Source organism: Schistocerca gregaria, chromosome 3 (genome assembly GCF_023897955.1).
Source record: "Schistocerca gregaria isolate iqSchGreg1 chromosome 3, iqSchGreg1.2, whole genome shotgun sequence".
Classification (NCBI taxonomy): domain Eukaryota; kingdom Metazoa; phylum Arthropoda; class Insecta; order Orthoptera; family Acrididae; genus Schistocerca; species Schistocerca gregaria.
Genome location: NC_064922.1, coordinates 325,230,355 through 325,245,196, shown reverse-complemented (window position 1 = coordinate 325,245,196; position 14,842 = coordinate 325,230,355). Strand labels below are relative to the sequence as shown.

The following is a 14,842-nucleotide window of genomic DNA, read 5'->3' as shown; positions in this document are numbered from 1 at the left end:
GTTCGTCTGACCCAGCTGGAACACAGACCACGTTACAAATTTCCTCGCTGCCATCCCCATAGCTGCCACGTTAAACATCAGACGAGGCAAAGTTTGGGCCGACTTCTAGTCTCCTCAAAACGTCATTGCTTAGATCTAAGCGTTTAAAGAGCAGTAGAACGTCGATATCTCTTTTGTTATCGTTTATGTGAGAGTATAGAAAGCATAATACTTTATAATAAAAATAAACTACGCGTCCAGTACTACAAAATAAAAAATATACAGAATGGAAAAGAAAATTGAGGACCATGATGATGATGATGATGATGATGATGATGATGATGAGTTTGGGTTTAACAGTCTAATGAATACAGAATATACATTGAGAGTAAATCGAAGAAAGACGAAAGTAAGAAGTATCAAAAATAACAGCGAGAAACTTAACATCAAAATTGGTGATCACGAAGTAGATGAAGTTAAGGAATTCTGTTACTCATAATGGTCGGAGCAAGGAGGCATAAAACCAGACCAGCACTGGCAGAAGAGGCATTCCTGGTCAAGAGAAGTTTACTGGCATCAAACACAAACGTTAATTTGGGGAAGAAATTTCTTAGAATGACTCCAGATCACAGTACGACTTGACCTTTTGTACATAAACAAAGCATAAACTTTCTGTGCATCAAACTCGAGCTGTGGGAGACTATGTAGAACACCTGAAGCATTCAAACCATTTTAACGTGCCTATTTTTTATAAATGCTGTCACGAAACTGTTACGCTGACGGGGTGTCGTCTGCAAACCATAATATAGTGTGTGATTGAAAGGACATGTGCCAATAAGTCTCTGTCTCTCTCTCTCTGTGTGTGTGTGTGTGTGTGTGTGTGTGTGTGTGTGTGTGTGTGTGTGTGTGTGTGTGTGTGTGTGTAGGGGTGGGGGAGATGAGGGGGGTCCCTTTTCTTTGCACGAATGTGTTGCGCAAAAGAATTGTTGCCGGTAAGCCTCTGTATGGCCTCGTATTTTTCATAGTTTCCCGCCTTAGGTGTTGCTAGAATCTCCTAGTAACGTATGCTCTCACGAATTTAACAACAATCCTCTCAAAGATGCACAACTCCCGCTTAAGCGCCCATCACTATAGATGATTGAGCTCCGCCCTAACCCTCGCGATGACTAAAGTGACATAGCGACGAAACGTGCAGTTGTTCTTAGTCTTCTGTATCTCCTCTGTCAATCCCAATTGACAACGCTGATAAGAAGGGCAAAGAGGGCTCGACAGGAGGGTTTTGTTACCAACCTCTCGTCGTGGACGAACTTGAGGCACGAGATTTTGCAGACCGTTATAGGTTTAACTGAGCACCCGCTTAACAATGTTTAAAGCCGCTCAATAACAATAATCCATTTACTGTAATATTTAACTTACGCATATCGGGCATGGTCCGTCATCAGTATATCAGAAACAAACTTGATACGAAGTTTCGTGTTCATTCGCAACTTTACTGGCATCTATGTAAGCAGTGCTACTGCTGCGCTCTAAAGTAGATAAATTAAATTTCCTCGCAGCTCTCAGTCAAACAAAGCCTGCCCCTTGCCTTTTCCAATCACTCTATGTGATATTTCAACCTTAAATCGTTCCAGACGCATACCCCTACGTATATCACTGTTGTGACTGTTTCCAACGACATCGGCAATGGTGGAACCACGCCAATGGTTTACAGACACTAAGCATACTATAGCTACGGTTAATTAGCAAAGTTTCCTCTTTTATCCTGCTGAAATCGATACTTACCTTTTACGATGTATTATAAAGATAATCTGCCTAAATGCGAATTGGCTTAAGTTAGGCTCTACTCATATCACATGCGAAGAGCCTTTCTGGTTAGCACTTAGGAAGACGCCGAGAAATTATTACGACAGGCGAGCCGGAATTATAGCAGTGAGCATCCCGAAATCATGCCTACTCTCTCATTTCTTTCCCCGAGTGTTTTGTGAATTGCTAAGAAATAATACTACGTGTAAAAGAGGCATTTACAACACTACGCTTAATGTAAAAGCGTGGACGAAAAGGAAACCGAACGAACCATACTGTTTCAGGTAGATCATACATGGTATGTTTGCTGTAATTAATCAGTAAACAAAGACTCTTAAAGTGAATCTGAAAACCACTGGTTCCTACGCATGGGGACTTCTTTGAGAGGCTGAGTGTAATAAGCTTGGTGAAAGTGCAAAATGTTTTTGTAGCTCTGTACATTCCCAGAAATAGCGCTAACGCTTTTTCGATGCATCTTAATTAAAAGTAAACTCTTCGTAGTTAGCACCTTGCACTGTTATTTGACACTATCTTTTGAATGCCTCTTTAGCGGTCGCTTACACAGGATTCCATACAGCGAAAGATGGAAATGCAGGATGGTTAATAATAGTTTTTAGTAACTGTTGTTGTTGGTGTTGTTGTTGTTGTTGTTGTTATATTAATAACAGAGGGACAGACAAAACCTAAATGTTACGTAAGTAAACCTGTCTGTCTTCCTAATACTGATCTGAGGGAGGAAGTTTTGTCACCTTGTCGCATAATTATCATGTAACAACGTTTGTCGTATTAGAAGCTTTTTAAAGACGTATAGGTATCAACGTCATTATTTTAGTTACTTGCACGTGAAATTACTTCCAGTTACAGGAATATTCAGCGAATACGAAAAATGCAGGTCTCTCCGACCGCATTACCATAACTATCCGTGTGAGGTGGTTCGCAGGTGTAGGTGATATGCAAACCAACCCGGGGAGTTGATAACAGCTTTATTTTAGATCTCAGAAAAACAATTGAAATCCACCGTATAACTGAATCTCCCTTTTGCAGCAAAATGCCTGAATGGAAATTTGCATCAAATTCACAGTTCCAAATTTATTGGACTGTGGCGTCTGGTAAATGTCATTTTTAATACATAATACCAGTTACTTAATACAACCCACAGTTTGGTATCGTTAGTTGGTGTATCATAAGAGGTAGTTCTGTGTCCCTTCCGACAGATTTGACAAAGTTACCTCCGATTATTATTTTCTTCCTGCAACCTACTCTGCTGTTTATGTAAAGAATGTGGCTCGCGCCAGTAGCATGGGTATACTTTCAAACCTTTTCTTAAGTGTCGTTCACTTTCTGGCCACAAAACGGAACTAAACGCTAAAATCTTTCTGCAGTGACTCACGGAGTGGGGGTGTGTGGCACCGTTGCTTGTGATCCGTCCGTTAGATAAGGAGTTTGGAGGTACTGGAGAGGGGTAAGCTATGCGCTGGCACCGTGACTCATGTCCTTCCCTCGCTGTTTTCGTCAACAACCGCACTACCACGGCACTACACTGTATGCACATCACCATGGCGGAGCCTGGACGGCGGGGGGAAAGGGGAGGGGGGGGGATGATGATGATGATGATGATGATGATGATGATGATGATGATAGAGAGGCCAGTCACATCCCCACAGCCCAGACTGCTGATAGGGGCATGAACTTCGCGCAAAGGGTCCATTTGACACAATTATTAAATATTAAGAAATTTCAATGAAAGAAATGAACATAAATATATTTGTTTGCATCGCCATCTTGCGCAGCAGCTATTAAAATCACTTATTTTAAAATCAGTTATTACTAGTTTCTACGTCTTCAGCATTTGATTAAAGAGAATGTTACGCTAGGCACGTTCCGCTTTTGTGTATACATGTTTTTGAACATTATTGTTGTTGTAGAGTAAAAACAGTATTTCTTTACGGAGTTGGTGTTTCTGCCTCTTATTCACATTCTGCAAACCACTACTTATTCCCTCATTGTTAGCGGAGGTTGATTTAGAAAGAATTTCGTTACACATATACACATGGCTGTTTTATCTTTTTTTTTCTCTTGCCCTGCATTAGCGTTATTTACACTTCACTTTTGGAAATAAAACTGCAGTTATGTATGTTATCACTCGGCAGAGTATTAAATAACAAATTCACAAGTTGGCAACGTTCACCAACTACACTACAAACAATTGAACAAACGTAAACACTGCAATACTATGCTGAGTGCGAATACACGTAACTGCAGTTCTATTTTATAAAAGAGACGTGAAGTGTAAATATCGCCAATGTATCATAAGAGAGAGTGCAAAAAGACCAACTGCCAAGAGTATATGTATAACGAAGTTTCTTTAGACAGCAAAGTCCTCTAACAAACAGGAAAGAAGCAATCGTTTCTGAATGTTTTAATTAAAGGTAGAAACACCATGAGAAAATTTCACGCCAACTTGATTAAGGAATGACTTTTTAATCGAGAACAACCAAAATATACAAACACCTGTATCCACATTTGATGAATGATTACAGAAGATACTTAGTAAATGAAAGGGAACTGCTTCTGGTGTAAAATTCCTTGTACATGCGGAAAATCGCTTTCATTCGATGTTGTAGATGCCGTTCTAATTTATGCTTTCCGTGCCCATATGGAAAAAAAAAATAATCCTGCATCTTGTAGTGTGGAACGCACATCCGACCCTTTATCGGTCAACAGCCTCATATTCTGGCATATTGTAATGCATTGTATTTCTGAATAAAGTTACTTACATCTTTGTTTATCGGTGTTTGACGAGCTTTCTAAGCCTATCCCTCGTCCTAGAAACCTGTCTCAGCAGATCGGAGCGTCCAGGCGCAAAGCAGTTCTAAATACCGACCCGATTGTGTCTAGATTTTGGAAATCACGAAAGGCATACATTTTCAGGAAAGCTTTATGCGTTTGGTCGTTTTTTTGTCAATAGTTTTAAGCATAATATTTGTTCCGCTAATAAAAATTGGCAAACAAATAGATAGGATTAGAAATTCAATAAAAGTTCATGCAAATACACGTGTCCTTATATCAAATGTAATATGTCTGAAATAATGTGACTAGCGCTGAAAAAAACACAAACTGGAAAATCATGAGCGGGACTCGATTCAGCGATCCACCGATTACCGAGCTTGAACGCTACCCACATAACCGACGCCCTCTTATACTAAGGTTCGCAACGCACCGCTACGTCATTGGCGCCTAAAACTTCTTGCAATTTTCTCGAAATAGCCGAAGTAGTACGCTTTACTACTCGCTCATTATGTTGTCCTAATGGACTACTAAAAGCGTACGAAGTTTCAAATAAGTCCGTGATCGGAACGTCGTGGCATACCCTTGTAAGTCACATTGCCTCCGATGCCTTATAGTGAACTGACAAAACATAAATGCCATTATTTTACCCATAATGGTAATGCATAAAGACCAAAATAACGTGATATATGTACGAGAAATCATCGCTGCCGTCCGACGATCGGCGCAGTTAGGCAAAATGAAGCTGTCTTTGAAACGTGTGGCTGGTTGCAGTTTTTTTTTTTATTTCAGTGATAAATACGTAAACGATTTGTTTATGTGGTTACATACTGAGATGCATCGAGAAGATAATTACCGATGTAATTGATATACAAGACGCTTGCCTGTTCGTCGCTGGAAAATAGAAACTCGTCACCGTCCTCCCTACCGATAAGAATGCCGCGGGAAGACAAGTGTTGTCTGCCGGAACGGCTGGTCCGTTCCGTATTTACTCGTAGACGCTGATACAAATCTAATCTCCCTGTTTGACAGTTGACAGTGTTGCTCGGTGGGCCCAAACGTTTGCTTAACGTAGCGCCAGTTAATTATACAAATTCAAAAAAGGGTGTTGCGCTCTCGCTTGACGTGTGATGGTGCTACAGAGTTTGTGAAACTCCTACTGCTTAAAGAGGTAACCGACCTGGGCACCTCCTACAGTATTTCAGTGATTAATCACAGAAGGCAAATGCCGGGATTGCTCCTTTGGTAAGTACGCGCGTCTTTCCATCAATCTTGAATTATGCTTAATCGCTAGTAACATCGTCGCCGACAGAGTGCCCCAGGCACTAAAAGAGGGACATGTATGTAGCCATTTAGAGATAGTAATAATCATTATAAAAGAATGAATGTTGGAGCTTCAGTTCACTATCATACACAATAATACCGACGTAGAGTTGGCATAATGACTAAGCTTTCTCTTTACCTCCCTCGGTCCCCTCATTTTCTTCAATTTAGTTACTTATAATATGACATCTCAAACGTATGATACATGAAATTAAGGATTTAGTTTTTTTTCATCACAACCTTCTCTGTCGCGAGTCCTACTTCTTATTCATTTACTTTATTTATCTTGCGCACAGAACGTTTCGGGTAATAACTGTCATTCTCATGAGTTTTTTTTATTACATTGACATTTTAAACCCGAGATATATTCCTACAGACAAGCTTAGTGCTTTGCGATGACATAGCTACGTACGTACAGACATTTAAAGTATAGTAAAATGTGTTCAATTTTCGGCAGATAAGGAATTTAAACTGTCAATAAAATTCTTCTGGGTTTGAGGCCGCATTGTCATCAATAAAATTCCGACGTTTCGGCGACTGTTGCAAGACGCCTTATAAGTATAAGGAACCAAACTAGTGCTCATTCAGCAGTTAGCAATACACGCTGAGGAAGGCGCCTTTCAACAGTCGCCGAAACGTCGGAATTTCATAGACGAGAATGCGGCTTCAAATCCAGAAGAATTTTATTGACAGTGACAACGGTCGCGGAAGCCTACGTTTACAATTTTAACTGTTTGAATGTGGTTCATATTGGAAAAATGTTATTTCTTATTGTCAGTATCGCATTTCTTAGTTTAAAATCTACCGTAATTCCATGCACATCTTACTCCAAGTAAAACATCATTATTTGACGCCCAAATACACACTAGACAAAACGAAAAAAAACCACGCACCGCGAAGGAATTACCCAAACGGGACGGAAATCGGTAGATTTGATGTACGTGTGCAGAAAACCAATTGATTACAATTGAAAAATTGGATAATTTATTAAAGAGAAATTGTTTCACAAGCTGAGAAGTCAATAACACATTGGCCCATCTCTGGCCGTTACGCAAGCAGTCATTCGGTTTGGTGTTGATTAACAGAGTTATTGGATGTCCTCCTGAGGGATATCTTGCCAACATCTGTCCAACTGGTGCTTTAGATACCCAAATTCCCGATCTGGATGGAGCACCCTGCTCATAATGCTCCAAACATCCGCAGCTGGCAAGAGATCCGTCGACCTTGATGGCCAAGGTAGGGTTTGAGAAGCATGAAGCAAGCATTAGGAACCCTTAGCGTGTGTGGGCAGGCATTGTCTTGCTGAAATGTAAGCCCAGGATGGCTTGCCAAGAAGGTCAACAAAACGGGGCGTAGAATTTCGTCGACATCCCGCTGGGCTGTAAGAGTGCCGCAGATGACAACCAAAGGGGTCCTGGTACGAAAGGAAACGGCACTCCAGACCATCACTCCTCGTTTTTTTGCTGTATGGCGGGCGACAGTCAGGGTGGCATCCCACCATTGTCCAGGACGTCTGCGGACACGTATTCGTTGATCAACAGGACTCATTACTGAAGACAATTCTACTCTAATCCCACGGAACTGGGAAACCAGGTGACAACGGCAGTAAGGGTAGCCTGATGTCTGCAGAATAGTGTATGGAGGAACAAATTTATGACCAGCGATAGGAAAATAAAATAAAGGTGCGTCTGTTTACGAGATATACAGCAGAGACTGCACCGGAAACGAAAGGTACGGTAAAAGTTAACGGCAGCGAAACTCAAGGTACGAAGACAGAGGTTTAACAAGAGAACAAATGTATCGATAAGGAAACAGTGTGGAATACAGTACATAAATAAATGGGTGACACAAGGAAAAGGAAGTGGAAGGATCATATGGAGAGGATGGAGCCCGAAAGACATCGTCTACATCTACATCCTTACTCCGTAATTCACAATTGTCTGGCAGAGGGTTCATCGAACCATCTTAAAGTTATTTCTGTTTTTCTAACGTTCCACTCTCGAACAACACGCAGGGAAAACGAACACTTAAATATTTTCGTGCGAGCTCTGATCTCTCTTATGGAGGTAGGTGCCAACAAAATATTTTCGCGTTCGTAGGAGAAAGTTGGTGTCTGAAGTTTAATGAGGAGATACTGCCGCAACGAAAAACGCCATTGTTTAATGACATGGTAGAAGAAGAAACAGAAATCGATACGGAAGACGTAGGGGATCCAGTGTTAGAATCAGAATTTAGAAAAACTTTGGAAGATTTAAAATCAAATAAGGCCCAGGTGATACATACCGTTCCATTCATTGGGGGACAGTCGCAACAGAAGGTTTATCTCCGATGGTGTGTAAAAAGTATGAAACTAGTGATACACCATCAGACTTTTGGAAAAAACATCATCCACACAATTCCGAAGATAGCAAGACCCGACAAGTGCGAGACACTCACAAGAATAATATACAGAATAATGGAAAATAAAATTGAGGATGTGTTAGATTATCGTTTTGGCTTTAGGAAAGGTTAAGGCAAGAGAGGGGCAGTGCTGACGTTGCGGTAGATAATAGAAAAAAGATTGAAAGAACATCAAGACATGTTCATAGGATTTGCCGACCTGGAAAAACGTTCGACGAAGTCAAATGGTAAAAGATGTTGGAAATCCTGAGAAAGTAGGAGTAAGCTACAGGAAAAGTCAGGTAATGTATAATATGTGCAAGAACCAAGAGGGAACAATAAGAGTGCAAGACTAAGAACGAAGTACTCAGACTAGGGACATACGACAGGAATGTAGTCTTTCGCCCCTGCTATTCAGTCTATACGGTCGAAGAAGCAATGACAGAAATAAAAGAAAGGTTCGAGAATGGGATTAAAATTCAAGACGAAAGGATATCAATGTTAAGATTCATTGAGAACATTGCTATCCTTAGTGAAAGCGAAGAATTACAGGGACTGTTGAATGGAATGAACAGTAATGGGTACAGAATGTGGATTGAGTGCAAATCGAAGAAAGATAAAAGCAATGAGAAGCAGCAGAAATGAGGACAGTGGGAAACGTGACATCAATATTGGTGGTCATCAAATAGACGAAATCAATCAGTTCTGCTACCTCGGCAGCAAAATTACCCATGGCGGACGAAGCAATGAGGACACGAAAGACAGACTACTAGTGGCAAAAAAGGCATTCCTGGCCAAGAGAAGTCTTACTAGTAGCAAGCATAGGTGTTGATTTGAGGAGGGAATGTATGTTAGGAACACAGCTTGTATGACAGTGAGACAAGGGCTGTGGTAAAACTGGAGGAGTAGAAAATAGAAACATTTGAGTCGTGGTGGCACGGAAGAATGTTGAAAATTAGGTGGCTGATAAGGTAAGGAATGAGAAGGTTCTCCGGAGAATCGGAACGAATATGAGGATAACACTGACAAGGTTCAAAATGGTTCAAATGGCTCTGAGCACTGTGGGACTTAACATCTCAGGTCATCAGTCCCCTGCAACTTAGAACGTATTAAACCTAACTAACCTAAGGACACACACACATCCATGCCCGAGGCAGGATTCGAACCTGCGACCGTAGCGGTCGCGCGGTTCCAGACTGTAGCGCCTAGAACCGCTCGGCCACACCGGCCGGCCACTGACAAGGAGTGGGACAGGATGGTAGGACATCTCTTAGGACATCACGGAGTAACTTCCATGGTACTAAAAGGACACGTACAGGGTAAAAACTACAGAGGAAGACAGAGATTTGGATAAATTTCGTGAGATATTTGACTCGGTCACTATCAATGGACCACCCTGTATATCGAAGAAGCAATGACGGAAATAAAGGAATGTTTCACGTCTGGAATTAAAATTCAAGGTGAAAGGATATCTGTGATAAGATTGGCTGAAGACATTGCTATCCTGAGTGAAAATGAAGAAGAAAATGAAGAAGAAGAATAACAGGACCTCCTGAGTGAAATGAACAGTCTAATGAGTGCAAAATATGGATTGCGAGTAAATCGCAAAAACACGAAATTTATGAGAAGTGGCACAAATAAGAAGTGAGATACGAAATGTCAAGATTGGTGATCATGGAGTATATGATATTAAAGAATTCGGCTATCTAGGCAGCAGAATAAACCATGATGGATGGAACCAGGAGGACATTAAAAGCTGTATAGCACTGGTAAAAAGAATACTCTTGGACAAAAGTCTACTAGTCTCAAACACAGATCTTAATCTGAAGAAGAAATTTCTGAGGATATATATTTGAATCACAGCATTGTATGGTAGAGTTGTGACGATTCGTGAATGAGTCGTTCATTTGAACGACTCTAAATGAAGCATCGTAAGAATCGAATCGTGATACGGACAAATCGTCGTTCAAAAGAATCGTAAGAAAGATTGCGTGTTTCCGAGTCGTGACGATTCCGCGTTCCAAAGATTCATCGATTCTTAGTACGCTATGCTTCGAAGGCAATTTCCCAATCATGCCGAGTCGTGCCGAATGATTACGATCGCCAAATGGCAGTCAAGTGGAGGATGCGTGTGAACAAAGGTAGCAATTTTGAACCACCTTTCGGACAAATCGACTCCTCTTTCCTGGCATACTGAAATAAAACAATAGATGCAATCATCAAACTTGACCGTTCATCAATTAAGGCATTACACGTATAAATCGAGGATCACACTTGTAACGTCATATGCATGTTTACTCATAAATAAACTATTTCTGGCATAGCTTTTCATGACACAGTTCGATTCTAACCCCATTGACAATTTCAGACATGTCCTGCCATCTGTGAGTAAGATGTAGAACTTTTTGCATTCCGCAAGAATCGTGCCATCGCAGACTAGAATGAATCCTGAAAGAATCGTGAGCGAATCGTAGGAATCGAATCGGGAAAAAGAATCTTGTTGCCCAACTCTATTGTATGGCAATGAGACATGGACTGTGGGAAAATCGGAAAAGAACGAAGTATCCGAGATGTGGTGCAGCCAAATACTGTCAAAAATTACGTGAACCGGTAAGGTAAAGAATGATTAGCTTCTCTGTAGAAATGGCGAAGGAAGGAATATGTGTAAAACGCGGACACGAAGTGCTACTCTAAAATGAAAATGTTGGCACGGAAGAGGAATTCGTAGAGGACCGCATCAAACCAGTCACAAGACAGGCTACTCAAAAAGAATCCGTGGTAGTCCTCTATTTCGCGACTAAAAATTTATAAACGTGGACGACCCGAAGGGAAACGACCACCCAAGAGAGGGGGCAGTACGTCCACAGAATGTGGCCGACAAACAGGGGAAACCCTAGTCTTCAGCAGAAGCAGAAGAAGAAGGTATCAATAAAAATACAAAAAAAAATGGCTAGTCGCTGTATTTCTTGAGGAAAGTGACGAGTAAAGTTGTAATTGCAAAGATATAGCCGCGTACGCGCAGCAGTGACGCACACTCGTCACGGGAGCGACGGCCAGGTTTCGACCTACATCCGGCCTCGTCCTTCCTTGGCTTCCGTTTCGGCGCGCACCCCTGCGGGCAGGCTGAGGCGCGTACAGCCGCCAGCACGTGGTCGCGCGCCGCTGCAGCGCGCACCGTAGCGCGTGTTGTTACGCAAGCGGCACGCCGGCGCGCGCCCATTGGCTGCCGCGGGTCACGTGACGGCGGTTATTAAGAGCAGGCGGCGGCGGCGGCCGCGCAGACACCAGTGCCGAGAGATGAGCCGAAGCAATGTTCGCGTTACGCCGGGCTCCGTCAGGGCTGCGAACGGCAGCGCCCACCTGGGCAACCACGTGCTCGTCTGGGAGCAGCACGCATTGGAGGACGTCGCGCGGCCCCGAGGTAAGCAGGCAGCTGTTGGCCACGCGAGGCCTCCGGTATCTTTAGCGGTCGCGCCGAACTGCGACGCGAAAGCGACGTTTTTAGAGCTCAGTACGGCGTGTCGCGCCGGCGTCAACCCATTTATTTCCGCCGCATACCTATTACATGAGCCGCGATCACTGTGAGGAAGCAAAAATCTCCAGCTAAATTCATTTGCAAGGTAACATACTTCGAAATTACTTATTTGGTCAACAGATGTCTGCCTGTCACAGTCGCCGCGAAATTTATAGCACGCCGTAAAGAGCTCGCAATAACTACTGACGTTACTACAAATGTCGACTGTGGAATAATCAGGGTAAGGACAAGCATCAAACGTGTTTCAGAATGGTTATAGGTTTTATAGACCAGCTGCATTGTCAGAGCGCTCCAGATAAAACTTGGAGAATATCGTGCGTAAATTACCTGATCATGCCGTTGTACCAGAGGGAGATTTTGCCTCCTGTAGAATACGAATCACGCGAATAAAACGTGTGTCATGGGAAGGAATCGTGTGCAGTTGCTCCTAACTTTTTTTTGTTTGTTTCGCGAAAATTGCTTCGAGCAGTTACAGAATCGACTTGTGAGGGTAATGCCTTAAATGTCACTACTAACAGACCCGAACTTTCAAAAATAGTTAACGTGGAGAGGAGCTGTTACAGAGCCATTGACTAAGGTGCTAAGGCAAATGTTAAGTAGCAAAATATATTTACTTAACAAGACAGCGAAGAAACTGCAGTCCACATGAAAGTATTCAGCTCTGGGAACTGGTAAGTGAAGCACGCATCGATACGAATTCGAAAGCTTTGTGGGACGGGACAGTTCTATCACCTTAAACTTCCGTAGGCATTGTTCTTATGCTACATCTATTGTTGGAAGCAAGGTCTGCCAGTTATGCAAAACACGGTTTTTTCAAAGTGGTAACTTCGAGAGAGAAAAAAAGGAAATTTGCATAATGGGCAGACCTTACATCCAACAATTTTAACTGCAAACACGAAAAATACGAGAGCTGCAAATCCAAATGAGCTGTTTCTTGACCGTGGGCCCAGTTCACATAGCTAGTTCTAATGTGAGCCTACTTTTAAATCTACACGCGCTGTGCTCGCTTTTTAGTACGCCTAATTCCGCTTTCTGCAAAATTGTTTTTCCTCTTTTTCATTACACTTGTCTTTCGGTACCTATGCACAGTCTTCTGTGAGTGTCATTGTTTCTGTACATAATTCCGTTCAGTTTTTATATTATTATCCTAGGCATAAACATAACATTGGTTCATCTTAGTGGGTGACATTTACTACTAAAATTTAGCAGTGCGGATTACGCTGCTATACCTACTAACAGACAGCATAACCATCCGCAAATAACCGGCGAAATTGTGTTCTCTCTCTGTACGAAACACAGTTATTTTTGCATAAATGTTTCCAGGAGAATTGATAGTGCTAGTAACTTCAGGCTAGATTCTTACGTGTTGTCGACACAGGGATCCTTGCACAGGGACGCTATGAGATCGGGTTGAACAAGAATCAACCGCGATCTTTTTTTTTTAAAAAAAAAAAAAAAGTGATGCAGCGAAATTTGAGGAAAAACTGTCAGAAAGCCTCGGAACGTAGCGCACAAAATGGTTTTTTTTTGTTTTTTTTTTTTTGTCCTTACACTTAAAGAATAGTCATTGAAGAATACACATTATTTTCATGCAGTAGTTGACTAAGAATACTACTTGTCCATATCGAGTTCTTAACTACGGATGAAAAAATGAAACCTTTGGCTGCTGGCACCTAATATACTTGCGCTACATAGTTGTGACAACAATACATTTATCATTTCTTCTTGATTATGGATAGCGAATAAAATGCGTGTTATTCAACGTAAAAGTCGTTTTATCTCCGTGGTGTAACCTTACCTCAAGGTTTCATTTCAAGTGATCTCGTCGTAATTAGGTTATGCACTTATCATTGAAACTTTTTTTTTTTTCGTGTCACTGCTGGCAAACAACGCATTGGATGCGATACGATCACCTGCATAATCTCGACTGCCGCAGCAAAAGTCGAGTGTTTTGATTAGTTTCGATGACTCACCAGGGATCTCTAGTGACCATCTGCGTATCTTCTGTGCAACACTATTGCACTCAAAAGTAAACAAATAGGCGTTAATGGATCTGTGTGGTTTTTATTGTTCAGAACAGAACACTCCTGTTGTGACTCATGAAATCCTTTGAAGCAGGCATGTCTCCAGTGAATTCCCTCTGCCATGCGTTACATTGTGGTCTTTAGAGTACGGACGTAGAGTCATCTGACATTAGGTACTTCTATGCTGTAGCAGTTTGTTTGTTTGTTTGTTTGTTTTTTTTTTGAGAGTACAGATGGTGCTTATTTGCCAAAAAAAGCCTGGAATTGTAGATAGCACGCGGTATCCGCCAACCTCGTCTTTCACAGAATATTCTCGTGATTGTGTTCCCGAAAGAAAAGCTAGTTTGGTTTTTCAGTGTATGATATGGTGGGAATCACAGTGATTTGCGTTTTGTTTTACGTTTTTCGACTCGGTTTTCTCTCGTAACTAATCGATCACAGGATATCCCCACGAAACGACTGTGGTAAAATTCAAGAATCTACGTAAATAAATCTGTGACCTCTCTAGCTGAAACATTTATTTAAGTGAAGCAGATTATAGTATGCGATATTTATTTATTTAGGCTTTCGTTCATTGTGAATATGCAGCAAAGTTTCTATACAAAAATATATTAAACTGTTTTCTTTGTATGATTATACTACAATTTTGTTGAAATAAAGGTATTAAATTCACAGTAAAACTTAGCGAATATTATTGGTAACAGACTGTCAACAGCAGTTGGCAGTTGGGTCACAAAAAATTTTAAAAAAAATTAAAAATTGTTCAAGTCTGTAACTGACGTTTGACCACGCTCACATGAAGCCTAGGCCATGAGGGCTAAAGAGGTTGACGGCATCTCTGTGACATCAGCGAGAACAGACCCACGGCGTTCGCGCCTTGCAGGAACTGTGACGTCACGTGATATCGCGCCATCGTATCTTGTCGCTTTTCTTCCCTATCGCGGATGTGTAACACCTTATCGCAAATACGGCGGGACACTTCGCCAATAGATATGTCTGCAGACAGCAGTCA

At 41.7% G+C, this 14,842-nt stretch overlaps 1 protein-coding gene across 2 annotated transcripts in view; it reads left to right on the top strand.

The window, feature by feature from the left end:
• The window catches only part of LOC126356248 (putative inorganic phosphate cotransporter), a 156,457-nt gene that overhangs the window by 120,747 nt on the left and 20,868 nt on the right, over nucleotides 1-14,842 (top strand). The window contains exon 1 of one of the 2 annotated variants that reach the window (XM_050007080.1): nucleotides 11,415-11,692. The exons of the other annotated variant lie outside the window; for it this stretch is intronic. Coding sequence (XP_049863037.1) covers nucleotides 11,569-11,692 — 124 coding nt within the window. The 5' untranslated portion in view covers nucleotides 11,415-11,568. Of the gene's footprint in view, nucleotides 1-11,414; nucleotides 11,693-14,842 lie in introns of those variants that run through there. 2 annotated transcript variants of the gene reach the window in all.